Raw genomic sequence first — 26,719 nt, 5'->3', positions numbered from 1 at the left:
CTTAATGGCAAAAAAGAATGGGCCGACTCTTGGTAGATAGAAATGCTAAGTTCTATCGCACGGTTCACTCGTGTAAACACACTGCACTTCAAGGCATTGCTGTGGTGTCTCTTCATTGAAAGTCGTCCATCTACAATGTAGCCAACCTTACGAGCTGTGTGTGGCCCAGTGGTAAAAGTCTGACATCCCTACCAAAGGTTGTGAGTTTGCCTCCTGGTACAGTAAAATTATTTGTCTTTATTTTAATTTTTAATTAATTTATTAATTTAAAATGTGAAATGGCATTTGTTCATAAACTTCGTTATGCCTGTCTTATAAAAATATTTTTGCCCATCACCTGTGGGCTATTAATAGGCGAGACCTGACCTGTATAAACAAAAATACTTGCTTCACATCCTAAAAAACCGAAGGCATATCAAACATAAATAAATAAATAATTAAATAAACAAACAATTTAATATATTAATAAAAAAGAGGGCTTGTGATTGAGACTAGTATCTCATCCACAAACCACCTGTCAACAACTGTCCTCATTCTGCGCAGCATGGAGTCCACAAGATTATGGAACAGGACTAAATTCATGGCCACCTCCTCCCACGCATCTAGAACTCTGTCCCACAATTCGTCAGCTGTCCGAAAGGGTGGTTGTTCTGCTCAATTAGTGTAGGATCTGTTTGACCAGGTCGACATCAGGCCTTTTGAATTCGGCTGGCAGTGCGTACCGGGTGATTATCTTGCTGGAAAAAAAGTGTTCCTTCTGGATATCGTTCTCTAACAGAAGGGATATTACTTTTGCCAAAATGTGTTCGTAGACTTCTGCCATAAACCAACCATCGATGCATTCCAGAAGTTCTGTCCCATTGTATGACATCCACCTCCAACACGCGATATTCACGCAACACGACCTGTTAAGTGTTCATTGTACGGTGGCCATTCATATGATAAACTAGGACAGGACCATCGTTGCTACTGGAGACAATTATCTCGTTGGAGAAAATGACATTTCGATGTCCTGTTGGAGAGTAGCATACGCTAGATGGTCCACAGCATGCTCCATCGTCAGATGTTATCTCCTCACAGCTCGACAACACCATATGCCACATCTCTAAAAGGTCTCCTCATGGTGTGTGGGGAACCTGGAAAATTGGGCACCTTCTTGAGTTGAGAGCCAATTCTACAGGGGTGGTTCTCAACTTCTCTCAATAACAAGGCATCCTCTCCCCTTGTAGAGATGCGCGGAATGGGACGATTCACAACTTCACCATTCTCGATAAAAAAAATGTATCCCACCGCTTAGCAGTTGACAATGGGACTCCAATCTCTCTGGCCGCCATTGACGCAGAATAACCTACACGAACCAATGACTTGTTGACAGAGTTGTTATCTCTCTGCCATCTTCAAGCATAATGACAAGAGAGAACATTTTATTAACAGACAGGAGTATTGCTTGGAAGAGAGAGGGAGGTTTATTATTTATTAGAGTTTAGGTATATTCTAAGAGATGTTGCCACATAAACATAGCTTTGTGAGACATATTTGATGGTAAATTTGTAATTAAAAAACAAAAGATTGTGGGAGGTTCGAACCTTGAACTACTACTGTTAAATGTTCAAAAGGCCAATGCCATAACAACTTATGCTACTAAGACTGTTAATTCGTTTCGGCATAATAAGTGGTTTTCCTATTCATATTCGCTTCAGTTGATTTTGTATTTATCAATTTATTATTTCACTCTTCAGAGGCCCTGATGTATCTAGAATCAACCTTCCATTCAATTTTATAACATATTTTAACTCTTAAACAAAATACAGCAAATTTAAATGGTTTAATTATGTGTTACCTGGTGAACTACAGCTTTGACAAGACGAGCATGCACAAGGTTATGTATCTGAAACTTAAAAATTGTCAGTTGCCCATACTGTTTGCCATTAAGAGTACATAATATAAATAATTGCTGCAAATATACTCAATTATGAAGAAAAATTATAGGTTTAGGAAGGATAAAAGTATAGAAAAGGCATGAAAATAAAATATAATCTCAGAAAGGTACATTAGTTATAATAAAGTATTTTTATTGATATATTCTATATCATACAAAGTATATAATTATTTTTATCATATGTCAATACTTTCAGTATGCACTCACAAATGCTACATCACATGGAAAAAACAAAAAAACAAAAACAAAAAACAAAAAAACTGAAATTAGGGTGAGACAAAGTAAAGGTACTGTGAGGGACTACATTTGGTTAGCAGGGAGTTAACATATTCAGCTGACATGCACATTATGATAACTCAGCTGAGTGTTTGCAATGCGTCTTGTCCACATATAAAAGTAATTTCAAAAGATTAAATATTAATGCAACATCAAACGACAATATTACAATCATCAGTGTTTACATATCATATAAAGCAAAAATGCTTTCTTTATGTGAGGTCTGTAAATGCATGATTAAGAATTATTCTCTTTTTAATTACTCATTACAAATTTATTTTAATTTTTATTTCAAAAGTAGAATATATGTATTGTATCTATATAACTTTACCACAATTCAAAGGACGTGTCCATTTTTGTTATAATGTATTAACGGTAATAATTGTCATCATTACAATTAAACTCTAGTATCTAATATAACAATATAAATATAAATGAAAAGGAAACATCATTCAAATACGTTTTTGCATGACTAATGGAAATAATTACATATACACAAAATACAAATGAGACAGTTTTAAAGAAGTCAACTAAAAAGTATACCTATATCTGGATGCTTGCTTCAACACGATCCAAATCTTGCATGTCAGCTAAATGTGCAACATATTATTTAATGTATTAAGGACATAGTGCAGAGATCAGTTCCCTGTCTTCCCTAATTTCTTTGTTTACAGTACACGCTTACATTCACAAATCATCCAAAACCACATTAATACTTCACACCTACCTCTCTTCTGAGCATAATCATGTCATTAGAGTAGCATGCAGTTCTCTATCCTCTGCATACCTTAAATAAAAGAATAATTTTCTTTTGGAAAGAGTAAATCTAGAATATTGGCAGTAGAGACAGACCATGAATGTGAAACATCTCTACTGCACTTATGTTCTTCCAAGACGGCTTCCTTACAGAAATACTACTGTCTACATTTCTGTTGTGGTACAAGACATGACATGTTGAGAAGAGAGACTGTCACGAGACAAATATAACTGTTCTGGCAGGCAGTGAGACAATCAATACTGCTAAAAGAAAATTTAATGCATAAAAATATATGCATATGCTCTGGGTTCAAACATTCCAAAAATATCAAATTACTCTGTCGTACACCATATGAGGCAGGGGTACATATTTCCCCATTCGAGACGCACATAATACTGGAAGGAATTGGAATCTCTCATTCAGACTGAAAAGTGCTTATGGTGAGGAATGGATGGCTGGCACTATGAGGAACTTCATATTTTCCAAAGATTCTACCTTCATTTATTAAATAAAATGACAGGCCAATTAAAGGCAAAATTTATCTTCTATATTGAACCAGAGCTGATCACTCTGAAGTACATGTCCAGTACCCTACTGCCACTAGTACTATGCTGGTAACACTGAGCATACAAATGAGCGAACATTAACCAGGTCTATGTGAACATTAAATTAACCAACATAACTCCGGAGCCTGAAGGGGTGAGAAAAGCTAGTAGCATCACCGATATCAACTGTATCAAGTACCTCTCTGTTACTGCTCCAAGCCCTAATACCAGAAGAAATTCAATTATCAAGTCTGTCTAGACTTAATAGAGGCTATGTTATTGGTATATTGGTACTTGTGACTCTTTTACTAAGAATAATATAAATAATAATAATTAAAGTTTAAAGTTACAAAATAGTAATCAGAGAAATAGTTAAATGCATCATAATAAGATAGATTCCTGAATCTCTTGAGATTTGACTTAATTTGGTGCATATAATGGGATAAGACATGTACTCTCAGGGTTGCAAGATATGCTCATCAAAAGAAAGATAAGGAAATTACGCCTGCTGATATTCCTCCCTCTCCTTTTGAAAGTATATTAAGGCCCTACCAATTTCAATAAATGCACATGCCTTTTAGTTGTGGTTACTGCTGCTTACAGCTATCCTTACTGCGTCCCTTCTTGTTCTTCTTCTCTAGAGAAGCTGACCTCCGTTGACCCTGTATTGGCATGTAAGGTGGTACAGGGCTATCATCTTCATCAAATTCTGCAATTGAAAGTAAGTTACAAGATACAATGATAAAAGAAGAGAATACAAGGAGAAATATAACGAGGACAAGAAGAATTCAAAGGTTTTGGGCTATGGTCACACTGTCTCTGTATCCACCTGGACTTTTATACTGTTGTGCACGGCCGAAGTTGCACTGCTGCCATTGTTTCAGTAGATAGTAAAACTTAGTTGAACTGATAGCAATAACAAGTTGTGCGAAAGTGGGAACTTATTAAATATGTTACTAATCGAAAACCAGTAGGAAAATAGGTCAATAAAATTTATAGAGGGGAAGAATGGTACAAAGAATTTCATATACTTTCTTTCACCCAATTACTTGAATAATGTAATAAGATATATGAATACAGTGCTTAGAAAAGTGCCCGAAACATACTAGTATCAGGACGGGTAAATCACTAAGTGAGGAAACATACATAAGAACCCATAATTCAGCCGAAATATTTCCAAATTTCCTCAATAGGTGTCATAGTGGGCGATATGGTTGGCAGTGACTCTGGACTTTACATAGTAACACTAGTGGAATCGCTGTAGTTTTTATCTAATCTAATCTAATCTATCTTCGTAATGTATCCAGCTATTTGCTGACAACATGTGTTCCACTATGTTTCACTATGAATTTCTGTAGTTTTTATGAGAATAGTGTATTTTATGTGAATTAAGCGAAATTAAGTGACAGTAAATGCATGTGAGTATACCAGTTGAGGGTAATGTTATGCTATAATAGTATATTTATGATTTCATAAATTATTTTGGACAAAAGCGTTTAAATATTAATCAACTCTCATGATGCCCAGCTGTTTTGTGCCTGGTTGTAAATCAGGGTATGTGGCAGGAGATTGTAGACACTTCTTTAAACCCCCTAAAAATAGTTTAGATGAATGGAACAGGGTAATTCCGAAAAGTGATCGTTCATTGACAGAAAAAAATTGGGTTTGCGATGTTCACCTTAACAATGACATGATAGAAGGTAGACTCTTTTGTAATACAAGGGAAAATAGTTGAACTAAAACGTGATAAATGGAAATGTTCACTTTAACAATGACATGATAGAAGGTAGACTCTTTTGTAATACAAGGGAAAATGGTTGAACTAAAACGTGATAAATGGAAATTAACAACAGATGCTGTGCCACAGCAATTTCCTGAAATTCCAAAATATTTCAATTTTAAACCGAGCAAAAGAAAGGCTCCTAAAATACGAAATTATCAGGCTCGTCAACAGGAGAGAAAAAAGACTAAGGAACCCAAAATTATATTACAAGAATCGAATGCAGATAGTGAAGCAATGGGTGAAGCCAACTGAAAGTATTTGTCGATTATAAACAATGATCTTTCAAATCAAGTGATTCAACTTGGAAAAGAAGTAAAGCAGCTGTGACTTCTCCTCTCTGAAAGTAGGAAAAAGAAACTGGGTTATGTAAATGAAATAAATTAATTAAGAAGGTTGTGAAGCAGATATAAAATAAATTTGTTAAATGATACACAAAAACTCGTGGTTCGTACTATGACTAAGAAGAGTGGGGCATGTCCAAGTGGAATGAGGTATGAATCAGAATTTACAGTATCTTAAGAGTTTTTCATGTTATTAATAAAATCGAGAAAAGGTTATGAACAAAAGGTTATATTAATTAGTTATGAACATTGTTTGAACCATCAGTTATTGCCATTGCCTTCACTTTCTTTGTTAAGGAAGCTATCCTGTGAGATAAAATGCAATTATAGTATTAATCCACATGTACTCTCAGCAGTAGCCAATGATATGGAAGGAGATGATGACAATCGCCATAATTGTGTTTTAATATTCGATAAGGTGAAATTAAAAGAGGATATCAGATATAATTCGAGTAGCTGCACTTTTGATGGATTTGTTAATATGGGCCAAATCACAAAGAAAGAAGCCAAAATGTTTTAGGAGACCAAGCTTTGGTATTTTTCTCGTTTTCCGAAGTTAATATTTTTTCCAGAGCTCTGAGCATCTATGGAAGTAATGCGATCAGTGCTTGGCAGTGTAGAGTCCAGTTGGATATGAAGCAAACATGATCAGTCACAGAGATTGAACTTACCTGGAGGAGGCAAAGACACAGCAGGACTGGAAATGTTACTTGGAGGTGTGTCCACAGCTGACGTATTGTATGTACTAGTGTGAGTGACAGTTGCTCTACGAGGATAAGTGGGGTCTATAGCCATGGCGATGTTAGGCAGTGCTGAATGTGAAGGCCCAGGCTCAGGAGAGGAAAGTACTTCTATGGCTTCAGGATCTGGAAACCTATACATTACAATATATTCTTTTACTGCAAATAATGACTTCCCTATTCTTAATTATCATCTTAAAGAATTATTAAATATAAATTAAAATATGTTGTCACATATTAGTTAGCAACCTTAGTTCAGATAACGAATGTCCAGCCAGTGCCAAGAGAAAACATATTTCAGCCTCATGCAGAAATTAGGTAATGATTTACTAAGGAACAGTGGTGGTAAGAGGAAGCTTATAACTTCATATCTGATACATACTTGCAATGTGCGACTCTTTAGAAATGAATAATGAATAGACAAAGTTTCATGCCTGTTGGTCATTCACCTCATTCTAGGATATGCTGTTGCAAGCAGTTAAAACAAATTTACTATATATTACATCTATTATTACCCTGAGGCCTAAACAGATTCTTACTTATGTACCAAGAGGAAAGAGGAAATTGGGAAGACCACGAAAGCGCTGGCATGAGACCGTAACAGATCCTGTAGGGTCTAATATGTGAGGGATATGATACGATATTATTACCCTGATTAAAAATATAACAGATTGATCAGTCTAATGGACTTTGAAGACAACTACTTTACTATGCTGCTTCACTATCAATTTCGCTATGCATCGCTCAAATACATCTTCCACCATAACTTTGGGTCCAAATTGGCCAAATCAAGTAAATTGGGCACAATCGATAATATGTATCATCCTGAGTGTTTTAAGCCCAAGTACATTATCGTAGCTTCATTAGACCTCGAGATATATCAGTTACAGTAAAAGCTGAACATATTAAGCCAATTATATAGATTATTATTATTATTATTATTATTATTATTATTATTATTATTAGAGTTCCTTTGCTTGTTCAACCTATAAGTGTGAGCAATTATTTTTAGAGATGAACATTACGAAATCAAAATACAGGATACATACAATGGACAAGATCCTTTTGGCACAATTACCTATAGTTGTATCAGATATAACACCAAAATTTGAAGTCTCGCGCACGCGCACACGCACCCCCCCCCCCCCCGCGCGCGCTAAGTTCTTTACAGTGAATTACTGATTCAACTGATATAGGAACGACATAATAATTACTTAATAACAGCTCTAATCACATACAGTATAACAACAGATTGCTCAGCCTTATAGGCTTTGACAGCAACATCTTTTATCAATTTCACTATGCTGCCATCTAGCTACTGCATAAAAAGTCACGTTATAACTCTCATTTGAATTGCATGGAGCAACTGTACTTCCATCTAGAAGTCATTCTCAATCGACAGTGGTGATCCTGGTGATTGTTCTCTTCCACATGTTACCGTTTTTAACATGGGGATGGCCAATCTGTTATATATGTGATCTGGGATAACAATTCATTACTATATCAAATGCTATACAAGAAGCATTATACATTGGCTCACTAACTAGAATAACATGCAGTATATTCATTTCTAACATGCATTCTGTTCATTTTCAAACAAATACTGTGTTATATTAAAAAAAGTAACTGTAGAAAAAAATATTTCATGGAATAATTTTGTTTAAATATATATATTATTTATGTTGACAATTCGATAAAAAAACAGCCATTGGTAATAGCTAATTGAAGTAATCGACCACAGCCACACTTCGTGATTTATATCATCTACCCCTTCATCCCAACTCCTCAATTGTAGATGGAAGTGTTGCAGGCTGCATTCAGCAGTGTTTTCAAAGTATTACGAGTATATTCATGTTTTCACGATTCTAATCATGTTAGTTAATTCACCAGAGATCCATGTTGAAACAAAAGCAACAATTAAACTTTATCTGTAAAACCAGTTTTGTAAACAGGCTTGCTATGTCCTAGTTTCTACTTAAAGTTTAACAACCATAGTGAATGTAGCAACATCGATCCATTTTATCAAAGAAATTGTCAAAAGTCTAGGATACTATCCTGGTCTTCTCATTTGAAGTAGAGGTGGAGGGGGGAAGGGGGAAGAAAGAAAATCTGACATGGTACATTCAGCGTGGTACAATATTCCCACCTAATTTGTTCAATAACTTCAAACGACTTCAGTATGTTTGAATCCATTACTGATTTCAAATAAACGGTGTCTGAATCCATTACTGATTTCAAGTAAACAGACTTATTTTTAAATGATACAGAGAGAAGCAGCAAAAGGAGAGAAAGGTGGGAGGGAAGAAAGGAACGAGCAAGGGAAAGAAGTGAGCAGTGATTTCTCCAATAGAAGAAAAGTCTCTAAATTTCATATGTAACACACCTCTGCTTGCCACGACTAGTTGCAGATCTGTTGACTCCAGATGTCAGATCAAGGTCAGTAGGACGGATGGCAGTAGAATGAGCTGCAATTGGTCCATCTTGGTCTCCCCATTCACTTCCTGGCAGCAAATGGCCCTGTGCTGATGGAGAAGCCACAAAACCTTCATCATCTGACAACAACAACTGCTGTTGCTGCTGTTGTTGCTGCTGCTGCTTCTTCAGAAGAGCTTTCTGCTTAGCTCTCTCTCTTGCCCGCTTTGCTTTGGCTCGCTCCTGTAGGAGGGGGGAGGCAGGGGTGAATTTTAATGACATCACTATTTCCTGCTGAAACACTTTGATACAAGGCAAAAAAAAAAGTTCTGTCTAATCATTTGCAGAACAAATTTTGTTGAATTCCAATAAAATTATTTTCCTTTAACAGCAAAGTTAACTAACCATCACAGAGCCTGATTAAAAATGGATACAGATTCTATATACTGATAAGCATAAAAAAAACACAACACTAAAGATTAAAAAATATATATTTATTTTATGTTTCTGTGAATTTCATGAAGAGTATCTACTACTTTATGATTTAATAATGTTTTGACAGTTTTATATGCGAGTTCTTGAGTAAGACTCAGTTTCCCTATACTTTCGTACAATTCTGGAAATCGTGGAATCTGCAGTCCCCAGCACTCCTGCAACATATTGCATACTGCGTCCATCTCCCACCAATGCAAAAGCTCATGCAGCATCTTCATGACTTGGCAGCATGTTTACTGTTAAAAACTAATTTTAAAACTGTTGCTGACACCTCTAACTTTCTGCAGTCTATTTTGAGCCTCAATTGTAATGGTATGGCAGTCAAAGAGAACTTGTAACTGCAGAAACTGAATGTCCATAACAGATGTTTCCATTCTTTGATACATCATTTTTTTAAACCTTAGTCATGTCTATTAATTTGAGAAAAATTCGTTCCGGCACTGGGAATCGAACCTGGGACCTCTCAGCTCTCCGCACTCTTTCCATCTGAGCTAAACTGGCACGATCCACGGTGCTGGCCGAACTCTTCTCCTTAGTATCATCAATAGCCCAACTACCTTAGTCATGTGTTGCGTTTTTTGTGCCAATCAGTGTATGTTATTTGAAAATTGGTAGGCCTAAGTGATGACTTTCTTACACCAGCAGAAACTCAAGTTAATTTTTTGTCACAAATCACCATATCATGTTCCTAACATATACTTCATGAATGAGTAATCGTTGTTATGCCTGTCATAAAACAATAATCTATGAAACATTACAATGGCAGTATGACTAACCAGCTTAATTAATTTTATGGATTACAGTAGATGCAACAAGACGGAGTGATGAATAGGAAAATGGGAATATTCAAAGAAAACTTCATCTCATTAGTCTTTGTCCACAGAAAGTTTCACTTGGGTTTCCTGTAAATTTCAATTGAAGTCCTAGCAAGTGTAGGAAACTAGTCATTTTTGACTAACAGTGTTCCCAGGTAATATTATAGACAACGCAACTTACTCCAGTGACACGTCGGTCCAATGCCAAAACCACGAATGTGCAAAATTTCGCATTTTCACCTAAGTGCACTTTCTGAGTCTGTATGGTATGTAGATTCTTATGCCAAAGTCACATAAGTGTATGATCATTCAATTCAGAGTTATTCACAATTCTTAAAACTCTTCTATACTTCCACTTATGTCACTTTGAATATTAAAATGTGTTTATCTCAAAAGTAAGATTTTGGACATTCGTGGTTTTGGCATTGGACCGACATGTCAAGTAACCAAATCACAGGTGCTGTTAGTTTGATACAAACTTTAAATTGATGTGGATGTTCATCAGTGTTATTAGCCATTTACTTACTTAGTTGTTATGGCTTTTAAGAAACCTGGAGGTTCATTGCCACCATTGCTCCCTATCCTGTGCAAGATTAATCCAGTCTACCATCATATCCCACCTCCCTCAAATCCATTTTAATATTATCCTCCCATCTATGTCTCGACATCTCTAAAGGTCTCATTTCCTCCAGCCTCCTAACTAACACTCTATATGCATTTCTGGATTCGCCCATATGTGCTATATGCCCTGCCCATCTCAAACATCTGGATTTAATGTTCCTAATTACGTCAGGTGAAGAATAGAATGCGTGCAGTTCTGTGTTGTGTAACTTTCTCCAGTCTCCTGTAACTTCATCCCTCTTAGCCCCAAATATTTTCCTAAAAACCTTATTCTCAAACACCCTTAATCTCTGTTTCTCTCTCAAAGTGAGACTCCAAGTTTCAAAACCATACAGAACAACCAATAATATAACTGTTTTATAAAATCTAACTTTCAGATTTTTTGACAGCAGACTGATGACAAAAGCTTCTCAACCGAATAATAACAGGCATTTTCCATATTTATGCTGAGTTTAATTTCCTCCCAAGTATCATTTATATTTGTTACTGCTGCTCCAAGATATTTTAATTTTTCCACCTCTTCGAAGAATAAATCTCCAATTTTTATATTTCCACTTCGTACAATATTCTGGTCACGGGATATAATCATATACTTTGTCGTTTCGGAATTTATTTCTAAACCTATCGCTTACTTGCTTCAAGTAAAATTCCTGTATTTTCTCTAGTAGTTTGTGGATTTTCTCCTAATATATTCACGTTAACTGCATAGAAAAGAAGCTGATGTAACCCGATCAATTCCAAACCTCTGTTATCCTTAGTCTATTATCATTAGTCATTACTCATACTATGTATGGCTGTGGGGCAGTGAGAGATTGAATCAATATATTTCCACTTCTTTCGTCCAGAGACCTCCACAACCGTTATGATGATGAAATGGAGTAACAGAGAATATGTACATAAAGTTTATCTTTATCTATTCAGAAAAGAACATTTTTAACACGGAATAAATCTACAATATCAGGCCAACACCTTTGCTTTGATGTGAAGACACATTTACGAATTTTTATGTCTACAATCATAAAACCTGGTCAGATTTCCACCTGCAATACTTTGTTACAGATGGAATGTAACTGAATACTAAGGCAGACATATAATCATTACCATTTGTATTATTTTTTAAGGGGATACTGTAAGAGTTTAATTTAATATATTTTAGCATTTATGCTAGTTGGAAGAAAAGCACTAACCCGCTCCTGCAGTAGACGTGCAAGTTCCTTATCCTGAGCTTCTATGGCCATCAGTCTGTCTTGGTCTAGCATATCTAGCTGCCGGTAGCCTTCTTGTTCCTGCAGAAGGCGTGCAAATTCCTGTAAAACAGAATATAACACTACATAAGATGTCACAAGACTCTACTTCCTCTGCCATGAACAGGCTCTTAACACAATAAATGCCTCTCACTGAGCTTCATTACATTCTTCTGTTCTCCCATTCCTATGCAACATACATACATACGTACATACATAATTCAAAAGTAATTTAAGTTTTTTTCAGTTTTAATATATATTAGTCCTGCGCTGTGGCATCTTGGGCTAAGGTATTCTGCCTAGGACTCACGTTACAGAATGCACGCTAGTTCAAGTCCTCATGGGGGAAGAAATTTTCTCATGAAATTTTGGCCAGTGGTGCCCACTCAGCATTGTGATGCACTTGGGGAGCTATGATAGGTAGTGAAATCCGGTTGTGAAAGTCAGCTGTTACAGCTGGTGGGATCATCGTGCTAACCACACAAACCTTCATTCTGGTTGGTTGATCGTCCACCTCTATTTGGCATGTGAACGTGAGGCCAGCAGCCAGCTGGTTGGTCTAGGCCATTCAAGAGCTGTGGCACCACGGATTATTATTAAATATATCCTTATCTTTAAATCATTATAAGCAGTAACACGAGCTGCTGCCAAGAAGTCAAAAAGAGAATAGTAATGGCAAAGAAAGCTTTTAATAGAAAAATGAGCATCTTCTGTGGACCTCTGGAGAAAGAACTAAAGAAGAGACTAGTGAAGTGCTTTGTGTGGAGTGTAGCACTGTATGAGGCAGAAACATTGACATTACGACAAAGTGAAGAGAAGCAACTAGAAGCATTTGAAATGTGGATATGGATAAGGATGGAGCATGTGAAATGGACAGACAGAGTAAGAAACGAAGCTGTATTGGAAAGAGTGGATGAACAAAGAATGATGCTGAAACTGATCAGAAAGAGAAAAAAGAATAGGCTGGGTCACAGGCTAAGAATAAAGGATGCACTGGAAGGAACAGGAGAAGAGTTCGAAGCAGAAGAAGATATCAGATGATAGACGACATTAAGATGTATGGATCATATGAGGAGACAAAGAGAAAGGCAGAAAATAGCAAAGACTGGAGAATGCTGGGTTTGCAGTGAAAGATCTGCTTTGGGCAGAACACTATGAATGAATGAATGAATGAATCTCTAAATCTTGATGAGGAACTTTCTTCTGTTCATGTTCATAGTCCACATGACACCAGGTTCCTCGTAGTTTCCTGTCTCATCACGTGATTTCCAGCATTCCACAGTCGACGAGTGTCACTCTAGTCACGAATTTTTAATTTAACGTGGACCAGGGAAACACTCGCCAACTGTAGTTGCTTGTCTTAAATGCATGACGAGTTACAGATATCCATCATCATTTTTGTCTTCAATTACTGCTGCAGAAGCAATGTTACTTTACCAAGAAAAAACACTTAATACAAAGTATATTAAAACTGGAAAGAAAATATAAAGGTAACAGAGAAAGAGTAGAATGATACATATATATACTCAGAAAAAATTTGTCTGCAGTTCTCCTTCACAAAACCTTCAAGAATTTTACAGCAATCGAACTTTTGTCTGTAAGCCTTTATGAATCATAATAAGAAACGTAATTTGCACTAATACAAACAACTCTATTAATTACAAATTACTGTATATACACGAATACTCCGCACACTCTAATTTTAGAAGAGAAAATAAAAAAAGAAAATTGGCTGTAATTTGTGTTTTATTTACAAGAAATTAATCCTACATAATGATCAAGGATCCAATGTTTGAGGCAAAGTGATACCAACCTTATTTCAAATAATGCCTGCACCCCAGTTTTTCTTTGCTAAATTCCAGACAAAAATATGAGCAATCATACAAAGAGATTGTGTTAGGACAAAGATGTCACGAAAAGACCTCATGAATGACCTTAGTGTGCAGCAGCGTGCTACTTGGTTAATGTGTCAGCCACAAAGAACACAAAACAGGAATGAACAAATTACAGTTAAATTTTCAATGCTTTGTAATAAAATAGTTTTGACAGTATTTGAAAATGATTTTATTTACCACGTAGTCATATGTTGGGATATTTAGAATGAAAAATTATGTTTTAATGGGCTTTTCAAAATCCAAAATTAATTTTACAATATGCAATTACCGAATATATCTTTACAGAAGAATAACATTTACAGAACTGCATGTCTCTGTTTAATCCAGCAATGTACTGTTTCAAAATTATCACCTGTACTTTTGCCTTAGCCTCATCGAATTCAAAACAACATATTCTATTGGGTTCTGGAACGCACCTTGTTATGTCTGGAATACATTATTTGCAATTGCAAGACGAAATATAACACACATATTTTCATTGGATAATCTTGATTTTAAATGTGGTTTTGTTAGTTTCATTAATGAAAAGAACTGCTCACATACGTATTGCACTACAAAGAATATGCTGAGCTGCAAATTTACGAAGTTCTGGGCACTCTGCAAGATTTAATGATTTACTGTAAAAGCTAACAAGGTCACCTCCCTTGACTTCTCTATATTTATCAGCATGAAATATTTTGTACTGTCATTTGATATTAATTATCTTAGCAATTTTTTTTTTATATTAAGCACATCACATTGCCTCCATGTTTTATACATAAAAAATCAGCAGGCCAAGCGGAACAGAACTTCAGTTTCCACTACAAATGGCGTGCTTCATGAGCGATTTAAATGCGCAGCATGCAGTTGGGCATATATGTGCAGTGAATGATATCCATGTGTTAGAATATCATCATTTGTATCATTCATCCCCACTAGACAAAACCAATTTGCACTTCCTCTATGAAAAGTGACTTGCATTTGCTACTTAATTACTTAAGGCTTTTAGAGAACCCGTCGGTCCCTACCCTGTGGAAGATTAATCCAATCTCTACCATCACATCCCACCTCCTTCAATCCATTTTAATATTATCCTTCCATCTACGTCTTGGCCTCCCCAAAGATATTTTTTCCTCTGGCCTCCCAACTAATACTCCATATGCATTTCTGGATTCGCCCATACGTGCTACATGCCCTGCCCATCTCAAAGTCTGGATTTCCTACTGAAGACATAATTATACCGACAGAATTAACAAGAAACTGAAGTTTAACGAAACAAATTCAAACACAAGTATATTTCATTCCCATACTCTGGGTATCAGAGCACTGCATTAGAGTTAAATCCCTTACTTGAACTCGGTCGAATGTTGCTGCCTTGAATGAGATAAGGTCTGTCGTGATACGCTCATAGGAAACATAAGTACGTACAAGGTCATCTCATCGACATGTCTTATCTTGTATGGAAGGCAACAGGTAAGATACACAGACGTCTGACACTGAAAAAAATAAGACTTTATTTTCAGCATTTATGACAAACGTCTAATGGAACATACCAAAACAGTAACGTGGAGTTATAAATAAAATAGTATGAAAAAACTTAGATATACAATTATCATTGTTCAATATTTGATTTATCACAAATATACTAGTGTTCCACCTATATACTGCGACAATGTAGAAACGTTTTACAAAATATTATTGATATAGGAGCAGTAGATTAATAACAATATTAGTACAGAGATAATGATACAGAAAATATAACTGCTACAAATGCAAAGACTGAAACACTAATTATTATGATTATTATTATTACTAGAAAACTTGATAAGGTTCTTGCAGTATCATGATTGTGTTCTCCATTTACAATAACTATATTTACATCCAATAACATCTATCAGATGTGGCAAAAACAAAATCATTCCTGTGTGTGTTGGGGGGGGGGGGACAACATTTATATTACATTTTAAAGCAAGTTTTGTAGTTGTACTATGGAGAGATTAGTTAAACACGGCAAAGTTTTGAAATCATAAACATCTATGATGTTACTACACAGTTCATCACTGTACATTTAAATGTTAAATTTCTTCCCGACGCTAGGAATGAACAAATTAACAACTTCAACACATCTTTTAGCTCGCGTTCCATTTTTGATAGTGTACTACTTGCCGGTAACAAGAACGAGTGCCTAATGCTCGGCTTATACTGTTCAAGGATTTGTCGCTCGCAAGGCTTTTACCCATCATGCATGTGCGCTACTTATTGGATTATGCTAAGAACTACTTGGTGCTTGAGCTAAAACGTCTGATGCAGACCTCTGCTGGGTATTATTTTATGAATCTGACCAATCTTTCATGAACAGTAGTTTGTGTAACATAGTATATATCATATTATCATCTAGTCAAACTTGCCAACATTCTAACAAACAGACTAAATATTTATTAATCACAATAAAACCCTTTGTTTCACGTCACAGCCACATGTGTCATGTCTTGGATGAGCGATACGATATGAGCTCTGCTTAGAGTTCTCCTGAGGGAAGAAATTTTCTCACGAAATTTCAGTCAATGTACGCCCGCCCAGCATCGTGACGATTTGAGAAGGTACAGTGAGTAGTGAAATCCAGTTTTAAAAACCAGTTATAACAGCTGGAGGGGGAGAAGTGGAGATCATTGTGCTAACCACACATTATCCCCATAATGGTTAGATGCCTCTACTGAAACATATGTACGTGAGGCCAGTAGTTGGCTGGTAGGTCTGGACCTACAATGGCTGTCGTACAACAAAATGAACTCCTTTAATATAGGCAATAGAAGATAAAAAATCGGAAGATGACAGTCGAATTCTGACTACACTTCTCAATGTCAGTATTACAAATTTTACGGAACAAATTAATCTAAAGTACATTACTCCAATTTAATGGACTCCATTCTCCTTCCTTGGACCAAAAATTTAAATATGTTAAAATCTCAAGGAAAAATCAGAAGAAACATGTATCACCAGTGATAAATTAACAAACGTAACAGTACTTACTGCATCCTGCTCCTCCTGTATTTTCCTGGCTTCTTCTTCGCTTAATGCAGGAGGTGAAGGAGGGTTTCCAGCAACTGCGTCTTCAGGTGTCTGACAGGAACTATTAGTCTGGACGGCCACATCTGTCAACGTGCACAGTCTGTAACACCATTTATTAAAAAAACATATTTACCAAATCAAAGTAATGTACCGTAGTTATTAATACTTGTGTATTAAAGCATCTCTCATTGAAACAAAATATCAGACCCAAAACCTCCTACATACAAGACAGGTGTGTACAGCTGTGAAAAACTTATCTACAGTACACGAAAATAATAAGTAATTAAGAGAAACAGAAGTTTAAAGTATAATAAACAGTTTGAAACAGAGTCGAACTTGATGAAGAAAGTCAACACTGCCAAATTTTGCAAGTAGAGCAAGCAAAGGTTCGTTTATGATAAAAGTTGTTAATGATGAAAGTTAAAGTTACCTTTTTAACAGCAGACTGAAAATTATTTTCTTCTTAAAAGAGAAGTCATGGGTACTACTACTGTCATTCTAATCCCCCCCACTCCCGGGTAGTCTTTTGACTGTGACCATCTTAATATAAATGGATTTTTAAAAATCTGCCCCTCCCCCTATGTTATTTCGCATTAAAAAAAACTACTTTTTGAAAGGATATTTGTACATTTTAACAAAACTTAGTTTTCTATCGGAACTTACCTGCTGTGTAGAGAAATTTGTGTAATAATCTTCCATGCTGTGTGTGAATAATATAAACTAATAGGTACCACAAAACATTCAGGATATTTATACTTCATATTTAAAAATGAAGTCACTCGAAATACGTTTCAAATATTAGATTCTAAATTCTGTATTGAAGTAGGATTTGAATCTTATATTTTAATCACAATTTGTAAGAAAATTCCACTACCTAAATAAGACAAAATTGAGATAATGACGAATAGCCAAAAACAAAAATTAAAACAAAATCGTAAATCCAGCTAACTTAATCACTGCTATGTCTGCCAACAGTACAGCATGCAGGGAATTTAGCAACACCAATGCTTATTATATTAATTCACACTTCCAATAAAACCAAAACTTATTATATTAATTCATGCATATATGTATTTATTGACTTCTACACCAATTTCGAATAAATTCATGTTGGAAACAAATATTTCGAGAGTTTAAACATACGATATTTTGGCCAGGAAGGGCTTGAAACATAACATTTTTGTTGTTATCAGCTGAAAAACCGTAGTTTGTGAAAACTAAGAATCTCGACAAATTACAAATTATAACTAGTATTGGTTAAGTATTTAGAGCTTCGTTTTCTCCTAGCTTTCCTGATGGTGCCAAATAATATTAACGCAAAAAACTACTTAAATAAATTTAGAGCATTTAACACATTAGTAAACAGTTTTCAATAATGTAAATTTCTATTATTGCTATATTTTAATTGTAATTGAATTTCAACAATACTAAATTAAACAGGTTATAAGAAGGATGTACAAATTATTTATTTAAAAAGATTACACAAAGGAACGTAAGTAATAAATTTGATTATGACATACGCAACTTCTGCAATGCCATTTTCGAGGAATATTTGTCAAAATGATACACAGAACAGCAATGCACGGGACATTTTGAAATAATCTTAGGATTTCATTTAGTAGCAAGGTAGGAGTGCTATTGAAACAAAAGCAAGAGAGAGGGCTGACTTTATTACCTGCACAACTCTCACAATACTGTGCTCAGTAGACATTTAACATCAACTCTGACTGTCCACATTTAAACAACTATGTGAATAAGTTCGAGAGTTTGTGTGAGAGAGGAAAAAAGGGCTGACAAAGAGAAAGAGGGGAGGAGAAATACAGGAAGTTTTGTTTTATTTTTATTATGTAATCAGTAGACAACGCAGAGCTGCACGCATTGTATTCTTCACCTGACATAATTAGGAACATTAACTCCAGACGTTTGAGATGGGCAGGACATGTAGCACGTATGGGCGAATCCAGAAATGCATATAGAGTGTTAGTTGGGAGGCCGGAGGGAAAAAGACCTTTGGGGAGGCCGAGACGTAGGTGGGAAGATAATATTAAAATGGATTTGAGGGAGGTGGGATATGATGGTAGAGACTGGATTAATCTTGCTCAGGATAGGGACCAATGGCGGGCTTATGTGAGGGCGACAATGAACCTCCGGGTTCCTTAAAAGCCAGTAAGTAAGTAAATAATCAGTAGACTGTTCTAAATTCGATTTTACTGTCCTATTTGACATTGTGTCAGAATTTTGTATCAAAATCAGGTGGTTAACGGGTACATACCTGAACTGTTGAGATAATGCCTCTGGGCTGTATTGAGATGGAGAGGGCAAGCCAACATTATTCATATCTCGATCATACTGTGGAGGGTCATTAATATCATTGTCTGATTCCTGCATCTCCATTTCCAGACGTTCCCTTTCACGCTTCTCAATGCGGAGTCGTTCACGTTCCTGTCAAAATTCAAATGATAAATAGTTTAAAGTATAAAAATGTTACACATGTGAATATGCAAAAATCCATTTCTTAATTCACAAACACTGATAAATGAGACTCGGGGAAAATAAGCACTCCAGAAAGCTATCTTACTTCAAGAGAAGAAACTCTGGTAATGTGTAAGTAAAGGCAGAGAATATTAATTCAAATAATAACCATAATTTTAATAAAAGATCAAGTAGAATTTGTTTCAATTCGCCATTATTTATTTATATAAAATTATCACAACTGTTTTTTCTGCAAATTATATCACACACTCGAGATACCACTGACATACGTACTCTTAGGTACATACAGGCTGATTCAAAAGATAAGCCAGTGAGGAGAGTATTCAGGACAACATTTAGAGCAGGAAAGTCCTATGTCAGTTTTATTTATTTGCAATCGTTTCAGAGATACAATAAGTCAAACAATTACTCACAATTAGGGTGACTTACAATAATTACTAATTTACAGTACTTCATTGGAGCAGCTGTTCAAAATGCATTCCGTTTGCATGCAAACATGCCTGGGCACTTTCTCTTACTGCACTGTGCACAAGATCTAACAGCCCATTTCGTAGTATGGTATCTATTGCAGCTGCATTAATTCGCCAAAGCAGATTATCTGTCTGTAATCTCTGTAGCTTACACCTTTTCTTTCATAGAACTCCAAACAAAGATGTCCAGTCAGGGGACCGTACTGGCCAATCACAACATTTCACGGCATGTGTTCCAATGCCATTCTATCAATGGTGGAAATCATGCTTTGTAAACAAACCTAATCAAAAGAAGTGACGGTAAATTAGTATTTATTTTAAGTATCATGAGATGTAAATTAACTGTTTGACCTATTGTACCTCTGAAACGGATGTAAATAAATAAAACTGACAAGGGACTTCCCTGCTCTAAATGTCGCCCTGAATCATTTCCTCACCAGATGACCTTACCTTCTGAATCACCCTGTACAAGGAATATACATCTTAAACCACATGCAGTCAGCCTGGTTGGCACAGTTGGTATAGCATTGGCTTTCTATTCCCAAGGCTGCGGGTTCGATCCAGGGCCAGGTCGATGGCATTTAAGTGTACTGAAATGCGACAGGCTCATATCAGTAGATTTACTGGCATGTAAAAGAACTCCTGCGGGATAAAATTTCAGCACACCGGCAATGCTGATATAACCTCGGCAGTTGCAAGCGTCGTTAAATAAAACATAACATTTAACATTCAACATGCAATAAAAAATTTACAACAACCAACAGTATTTACAAGGACACACCCATTGTAGATAACATACACAAATATCATCATCCCTGTATCGTGATAAAAGCAACTGGATTACTAATCAGAAACTAACTTTTTTTCCCATCTGTTCTACAGGACTATCAAGTCAACAGCAGAGAACTCCGGAGCATTTTATCTTGGGATCTCATATATGGTGACCAGATTTTGAAAATAAAAAACCAGGACATCCTTGCGCAATCCTGAATTGCCAAAGAAATAAGCCGTACAAACTAAATTCTATTATCCTTACTTTAATACCTAGGTTGGGGGAGGGGGAGGGGACTTCACAAGGACAGTAACAATTTTCAATATTTATGACTGAAGGAATTAATCATCACAGAGATGAACCTAGCTGTTTCTAGTTCCTATACAATCTTTCATTCACTAAAATCTTTTCACAGTTAGTGTGACTGGAAGTAAACCTGTTTCTATCAAAAATTTCCTAACAATGAAAGAAGTGCAGTCCATCAATCGAAAACTGCAGTTATGTTTGATGGTGTTTAAGTAAAAGTGTCTTCTTCTGCTGTAAATTTTAATTCTTCTTTTCCTGTGACTGCAGACTTGAAAAAAGACGTCATTTTATTAGATGATGGTAAATTTGCGTCTTTAAACTTCTCTTTGTTGATGTGTGCTCTCCCGCCATGTAATATTGAAAATGTCGAGTTACACAGTGTATACTCTACTCTGTCTTCTGACTTTAATTCTGAATGTACAAAAAATCTAGTTGAAGTTTATTGTTCAGTGAACACATTCTTTTTGGCATATTAACGAAAATTCAGTTATTATACTCACGAATATACTATGAATATGAAGCACATGCTACCAAGACAAAGCACCAAAGGACCAAACCGGAAACTATCTGTTCGCAAACTTTGTTGGCTACAGTCTCATCACTACAATTGCTGGAAATAGGACAGGCAATGTATTTAGGTTGAAATGTTATTATTTGAACTCAATTTTAGTCTTATTCATTAAAAAAGGCATTGACCAATCTTATACACATGTGATCGATTTAAAAAACCGGGACACTTTTGCATCTCAAGAAAGTTTTTCGGGACACTCGGATGAAGCATTCAAAATTGGGATCCTGATCTCATAGGTTAGTGCAGTATTGTTTAAAAATTATGTAGCAGCATTCTTACTCGACACCTTAGATGCAGCTATTCAGGCCTTTATAAAATACAATGTCAAAATTAAAAGAGTCTTAAAAACAATGTGGACAAGCACTTTTGGGAGTTAATTCAATATCTGACTAATCACGAAAATTTTCTCATTGTGATTAAAAGTAATAATTATTACATAAAATGACGAGATGAAAATTTATTATAGGTAGAGACCATATTTTTTGGTAATAGCAATACACACAAAATTTTCCACGATTATTTTCTTTGTTACATTTATCCTTCTAGACAGCTAAAATATCATATTTAAACAAAACAAATTCGCGAAATAACGCGAAATTTGCATCACTGTTGTATGTAACATACAACATTCTTCTATCGTTGCTGCAGTATGTTATGCAATGGAGGCTATATTTTGATGCAAAGAGATTTTGGGAGGACTAGTAGAGGGCCACAGTAAGATGGGCTTTTCTGCATACACGAAAATACTCATTGACTGTCGCACAAATATTCGTGTGGACAATGTAGAAACCATGCTTAGTTCATATTTTGGTGATGTTAATGTGTGGTATGTGTAACAAAAATAGAGGAAAAATAACAAAAAAAATTTATATTAAACATAAAATAACACAATTAAACGACAATTTATTTCACGAAATACCTATCGAATTGGCAGCTTATTTCATGAAGGAGCCATTGGAAAAGTTGCAAGTTTAACACTGAAATCACTCCTTTTATTTCACTGTGTCCCTAATTATAAGCCCCAATCATACTGAAATTATTTCATTATAAAGACTATTATTCTTCTGTTTCATATTGACTACTGGCTATTCACAATTGTTTCCCTCATATGTATGTGATTTGCCATAGTATTAATAACACATCTACTGCTCTTAAATTCACCCACTTCTTACATTGCACGAACATAATAGCTGATTTCAATCAATATATTTTCTTCAATATTTCTATAGGTGACAAACGTATGTTCACAAATGCCTAGTTTATAAGTTATTTCAATACAAAGACACATAGCCATATTTCAATTCAATCAGATTACATTTACAATTACACATTAACAATGCACTTGTACAAATTATTTTCAGCTTACAATTTACAGCAAATGTTCATGTATGCACGCATGGACATGTCGAATCAAAGACCCCAGGATGGCTTCGAATGATTTCACAGGTGTCTACTATATGTTGATGAAGTATCTCTACATTTTGAATGTCTGTTCCATAAACTAGGTCTCTTAGGTGTCCTCAGAGATAAAAGTCCAAAGGATTGAGGTCGGACGAACATGCAGGCTATGGAATTGATCCTATCCTATCTATCCATCTCAAATGGATATCCGGCCATGATTAGGCTCTCAAATGTAACTAAACTGCCGTACAAGTTAAATGTATGAATCACATTAACCACAAATTGTAAACAAGTTTTCTTGGCAACACATCTGGGTTATAATGTACATCAGTAGTGACAGTTGTATCGATTATCTGCAAAAGTTAATAATTTGTACCATAACAAACTTAAGTTGTTTGATTGTACCTCGAAAAATGTTGAATGTCATCTTCGGAGTAACTCATAAATCAGGCATTTCCGGACATATGTTTATATGACTTTTATTCTTGTTCTGGTGTGAGAAACTCGCACTCAAAGTTTGTCTCCGTATTTTTTATTCAACCTGTGTATATACTGTATATACATATTCATCACTTTCATTCTATAGCTAGAGAAGAGCAGATGACATGATCTGTTGTATCATGCTTGTTCCAGGAACATCAAAGAAAAGCTAAAATCATGTATATTTTCCCTTAAACTAGTAATTGACAAGCAAAAAATATACAAATCCTTTGTTTGTTTGTTTGTCTGTTTTTTTTTTTTTTTTCCCACGTTTATACTGTTAAAAGCTTGAACATGTAATTTGATGAAAATTTGTTTTTCATAAGTAGATACATAAAATAACACTCATGCCTTTAAACAAAAACAGGAAATAAAGCAGACATTTTACCTCATCTTCATCTGCATCATCCAAGATAGAGCATGGCTATAAAGAAAACAAGTGAAAGGAGAAACTCTGCAGACCTTGATATGAAAGATCATATGGTAAATTATGCAAGTCGAAAGATCTCTTTACAGTTTTCGAATAATAATAATATCCTTCATATTTCTACCAATATTCTGACAGTCCTATTTCTGCAGTGTAAAAGTCCAAAAGTTATAATCTTCCTTATTATTACCTTACAAATAAATTTATTTTTTAAGGTTTTGTATAAAATTCTGCAACACAAACAGCTGCTATCAATACAGATGTCGTACATACAGAGTGTTCAGATTGACTCCTGACTAGGAACACACACATCAGCATAGACTGTGTCAATATCAATTCGTAAACTCCTGCGTATTTTTACTCATATAACTTTGATTAATAATAGCATTCATACAATTAGATTATGTAGCTAATCGGCAATGTATGTAATGGAGGGGGAAATGAACTGACCACCCTACCCCATTATCTCTTGGCCTAGTAGCTTCATAAATGATGCCTTGTTGGTATCAGTTATGAGATTCAGACCTGTCTTTGGACAGATGACTAAACAACAATTAGATTTTTATTTCATGAGTATTAACCTGTGTTATTGAAGTTTTTCAAAGTGGTGTCCATCTGCATTAACACATTATTCCCGACATCTTTTGGTAACATTGTTATTCCCATGCAAAAGTTCTACATATATTTGTACTGCTTGCAATTTTTCTTCTTACATTATCTCTAAGTTTGTCTAGAGTGAGAGAGTTATTCTTCTGTACTCTTATTTTTGTTTGGGTTTTTAGGGTTCCAATAACAATTTCATCAAAAGCTATAAGGAATGTGTAAATGCAAATGGACTTGAACAACGCATGTAACAATGATTAGTGCTCATTATGAAATTAAAATATAATTCGTGTGGGGGCTATTATTATAATAGGATTAACCCGAATCTGCCTTTTCGGCAAAGTGTACAGTAAAACTTGATTTATACGTTTTTACAGGGATCTGAAGAAAAAACGCGCAAGTGAGAAACACGTATAACTGAAATGACATTTAATAACATCTCAAACAGCATTTGAAGACCTTAGCGGGAGAAATAGTTAAGTCAATTTGGTAAAATTTTCACAAGACGATTTAATAAAATTTTTATAAGAGAAGTTTTACTTCACAGTCACTATCAATGAGTCTACAATGCAGTATTCTAATTTATAACACATATTCTAGAAGAATGTAAGATTATTTGTAGGAAATCTTAGCAGCTTAGAGCCAAAGCTGGCTGATATTATATTCAAACTGCAATTCAGAAAATTTTATGACACTGACTTACTTTGTTCTTCCTGTGTGATCTTCATTTAATAACATGTGATTATTTCAGAAAAAAATTAGTTACTTTGGACTCCTTGCTCCTAAGGAATAAACCATCCCTCAAATTGTGGTAACTGTTCCATAATTTGTTCAGTTACATCACGCTGTGTTATGAAAGGTTTCATTGTTTCTCAACAGTAAGAGTGTCATTAAAGGACACAAGATTGTTGAAGGCAAGCATGAGCAGTTTCAAATTACCATGGATTTCAAAGCAGGTCGTTATTTGAACAATAAACAAGTTATGTATTTTCTATTTCTTACATTTTCACGACAAATCTAATTTCGAACAAAATTGATTTAGAACATACTGTATAAATGACATTTTACATCTCCTGAGGGTTTAAGATATGATCGTGTAAAGTCTGACTAGTATAATATGTAGCTAGTCGGCGATGTATGCAATGGAGTGGGAAAGGAACTGGCTACCCTACTCCACTATCTCCTGGCCTAGTTTTGACCTATCTTTGGACCGTTGACTAACAACAAGAGTAAAAAATGCAAAACACATAACAAAAATAAATTAACAGGAAATATAGAAGTTTTGCCAGGATTTCACAAAATGCCAAGAAGTATGAAAAACGCAGAAGTGCGAAATGTATAAAACAAGTTTTACTGCATCATTTCCTGGTTCATTTAATTAAGGAAACATCTACAAAACAACAACAACTGCAATGCAAATGGCTTTGATATAGACCTAGGTTTATGTAAACTCATTTCCTTGACAGAGACTGACATAAATATAATTTCAACTACAGAGTATATTTAAACTTACAGATAATAGTATAATGAAACGAGTTTATAATGTTATACTTAATAATGCGAGTCAATGTATAGGAAACAAGCAAAACAAGTTTCCTAATTTTGACGAGTGGAATAACTGTATAACATTAAACACATGTTTCATACGTTTTTTTTTTGTACAGCAGCATTATAAAACCATTAATAAAGAAGTAACATCAAATTTGTAATGATGGGTAGTATGACATCATGGTCTATGAAGAAAGGTGTTGCTATGACAACAATGATGTATTAAATATATAGCATGGAAAACTGTTTCATATAGCTTCATGACACAAGTTATGCCATCATAATAGAAGTCATAATTTTAGATAAGTATGTTGAAATATTACAAACTGTTCTGGAGTTGTAATGAAAACCACTGCCTTCTATGTATGCATACGCAGAAGACAGTGTTAATAAACATTATACGAAACAAATCACTGCATTTGAAATGTACTGAACTTTATTGAAACAATTTAAACTTCACTCAACAAAAAGAAATAAAAATTATTCCAATTGAACACGAAATATTACAAGTACGGTACCTGAATCATTTTTACTCCTTCACATTGAAGTTGATGATGAAGTTTGTATGTTGGGCAGACTGCTAACCTTCAGTCAGCTGTTCTGTATATTCAGATTTTTTAAAATATTATTTTCAAAATATACTATCTTGCAAAAAATACTGTACAATACACAAAAACTCTCTCTGCTAGTTTTTCAAACATCCTCGATTTTGTAAGAAGTGCTTCCCAACCTTGTAT

At 35.1% G+C, this 26,719-nt stretch overlaps 1 protein-coding gene across 3 annotated transcripts in view; it reads right to left on the bottom strand.

Moving 5' to 3' along the window:
* Positions 1 to 2,051: 2,051 nt before the first annotated feature.
* LOC138692177 (coiled-coil domain-containing protein 50) overlaps positions 2,052 to 26,719 on the bottom strand; it is a 65,086-nt gene continuing 40,418 nt past the window's right edge. For 2 of the 3 annotated variants that reach the window (XM_069815230.1, XM_069815229.1), the window contains 7 exons: positions 23,793 to 23,828; positions 19,184 to 19,353; positions 16,873 to 17,011; positions 11,912 to 12,031; positions 8,765 to 9,036; positions 6,313 to 6,515; positions 2,052 to 4,226 (listed from right to left, as the gene is read on the bottom strand). In XM_069815230.1, coding sequence (XP_069671331.1) covers positions 4,105 to 4,226; positions 6,313 to 6,515; positions 8,765 to 9,036; positions 11,912 to 12,031; positions 16,873 to 17,011; positions 19,184 to 19,353; positions 23,793 to 23,828 — 1,062 coding nt within the window. In that variant the 3' untranslated portion in view covers positions 2,052 to 4,104. The remainder of the gene's footprint in view (positions 4,227 to 6,312; positions 6,516 to 8,764; positions 9,037 to 11,911; positions 12,032 to 16,872; positions 17,012 to 19,183; positions 19,354 to 23,792; positions 23,829 to 26,719) is intronic. The other variant, XM_069815231.1, reaches the window with a different exon arrangement.

Source organism: Periplaneta americana, chromosome 16, assembly GCF_040183065.1.
Source record: "Periplaneta americana isolate PAMFEO1 chromosome 16, P.americana_PAMFEO1_priV1, whole genome shotgun sequence".
In the NCBI taxonomy this organism is placed as follows: domain Eukaryota; kingdom Metazoa; phylum Arthropoda; class Insecta; order Blattodea; family Blattidae; genus Periplaneta; species Periplaneta americana.
The sequence above is the reverse complement of the archived record's forward strand: the minus strand, read 5'-3'. Positions and strand labels throughout refer to the sequence as shown.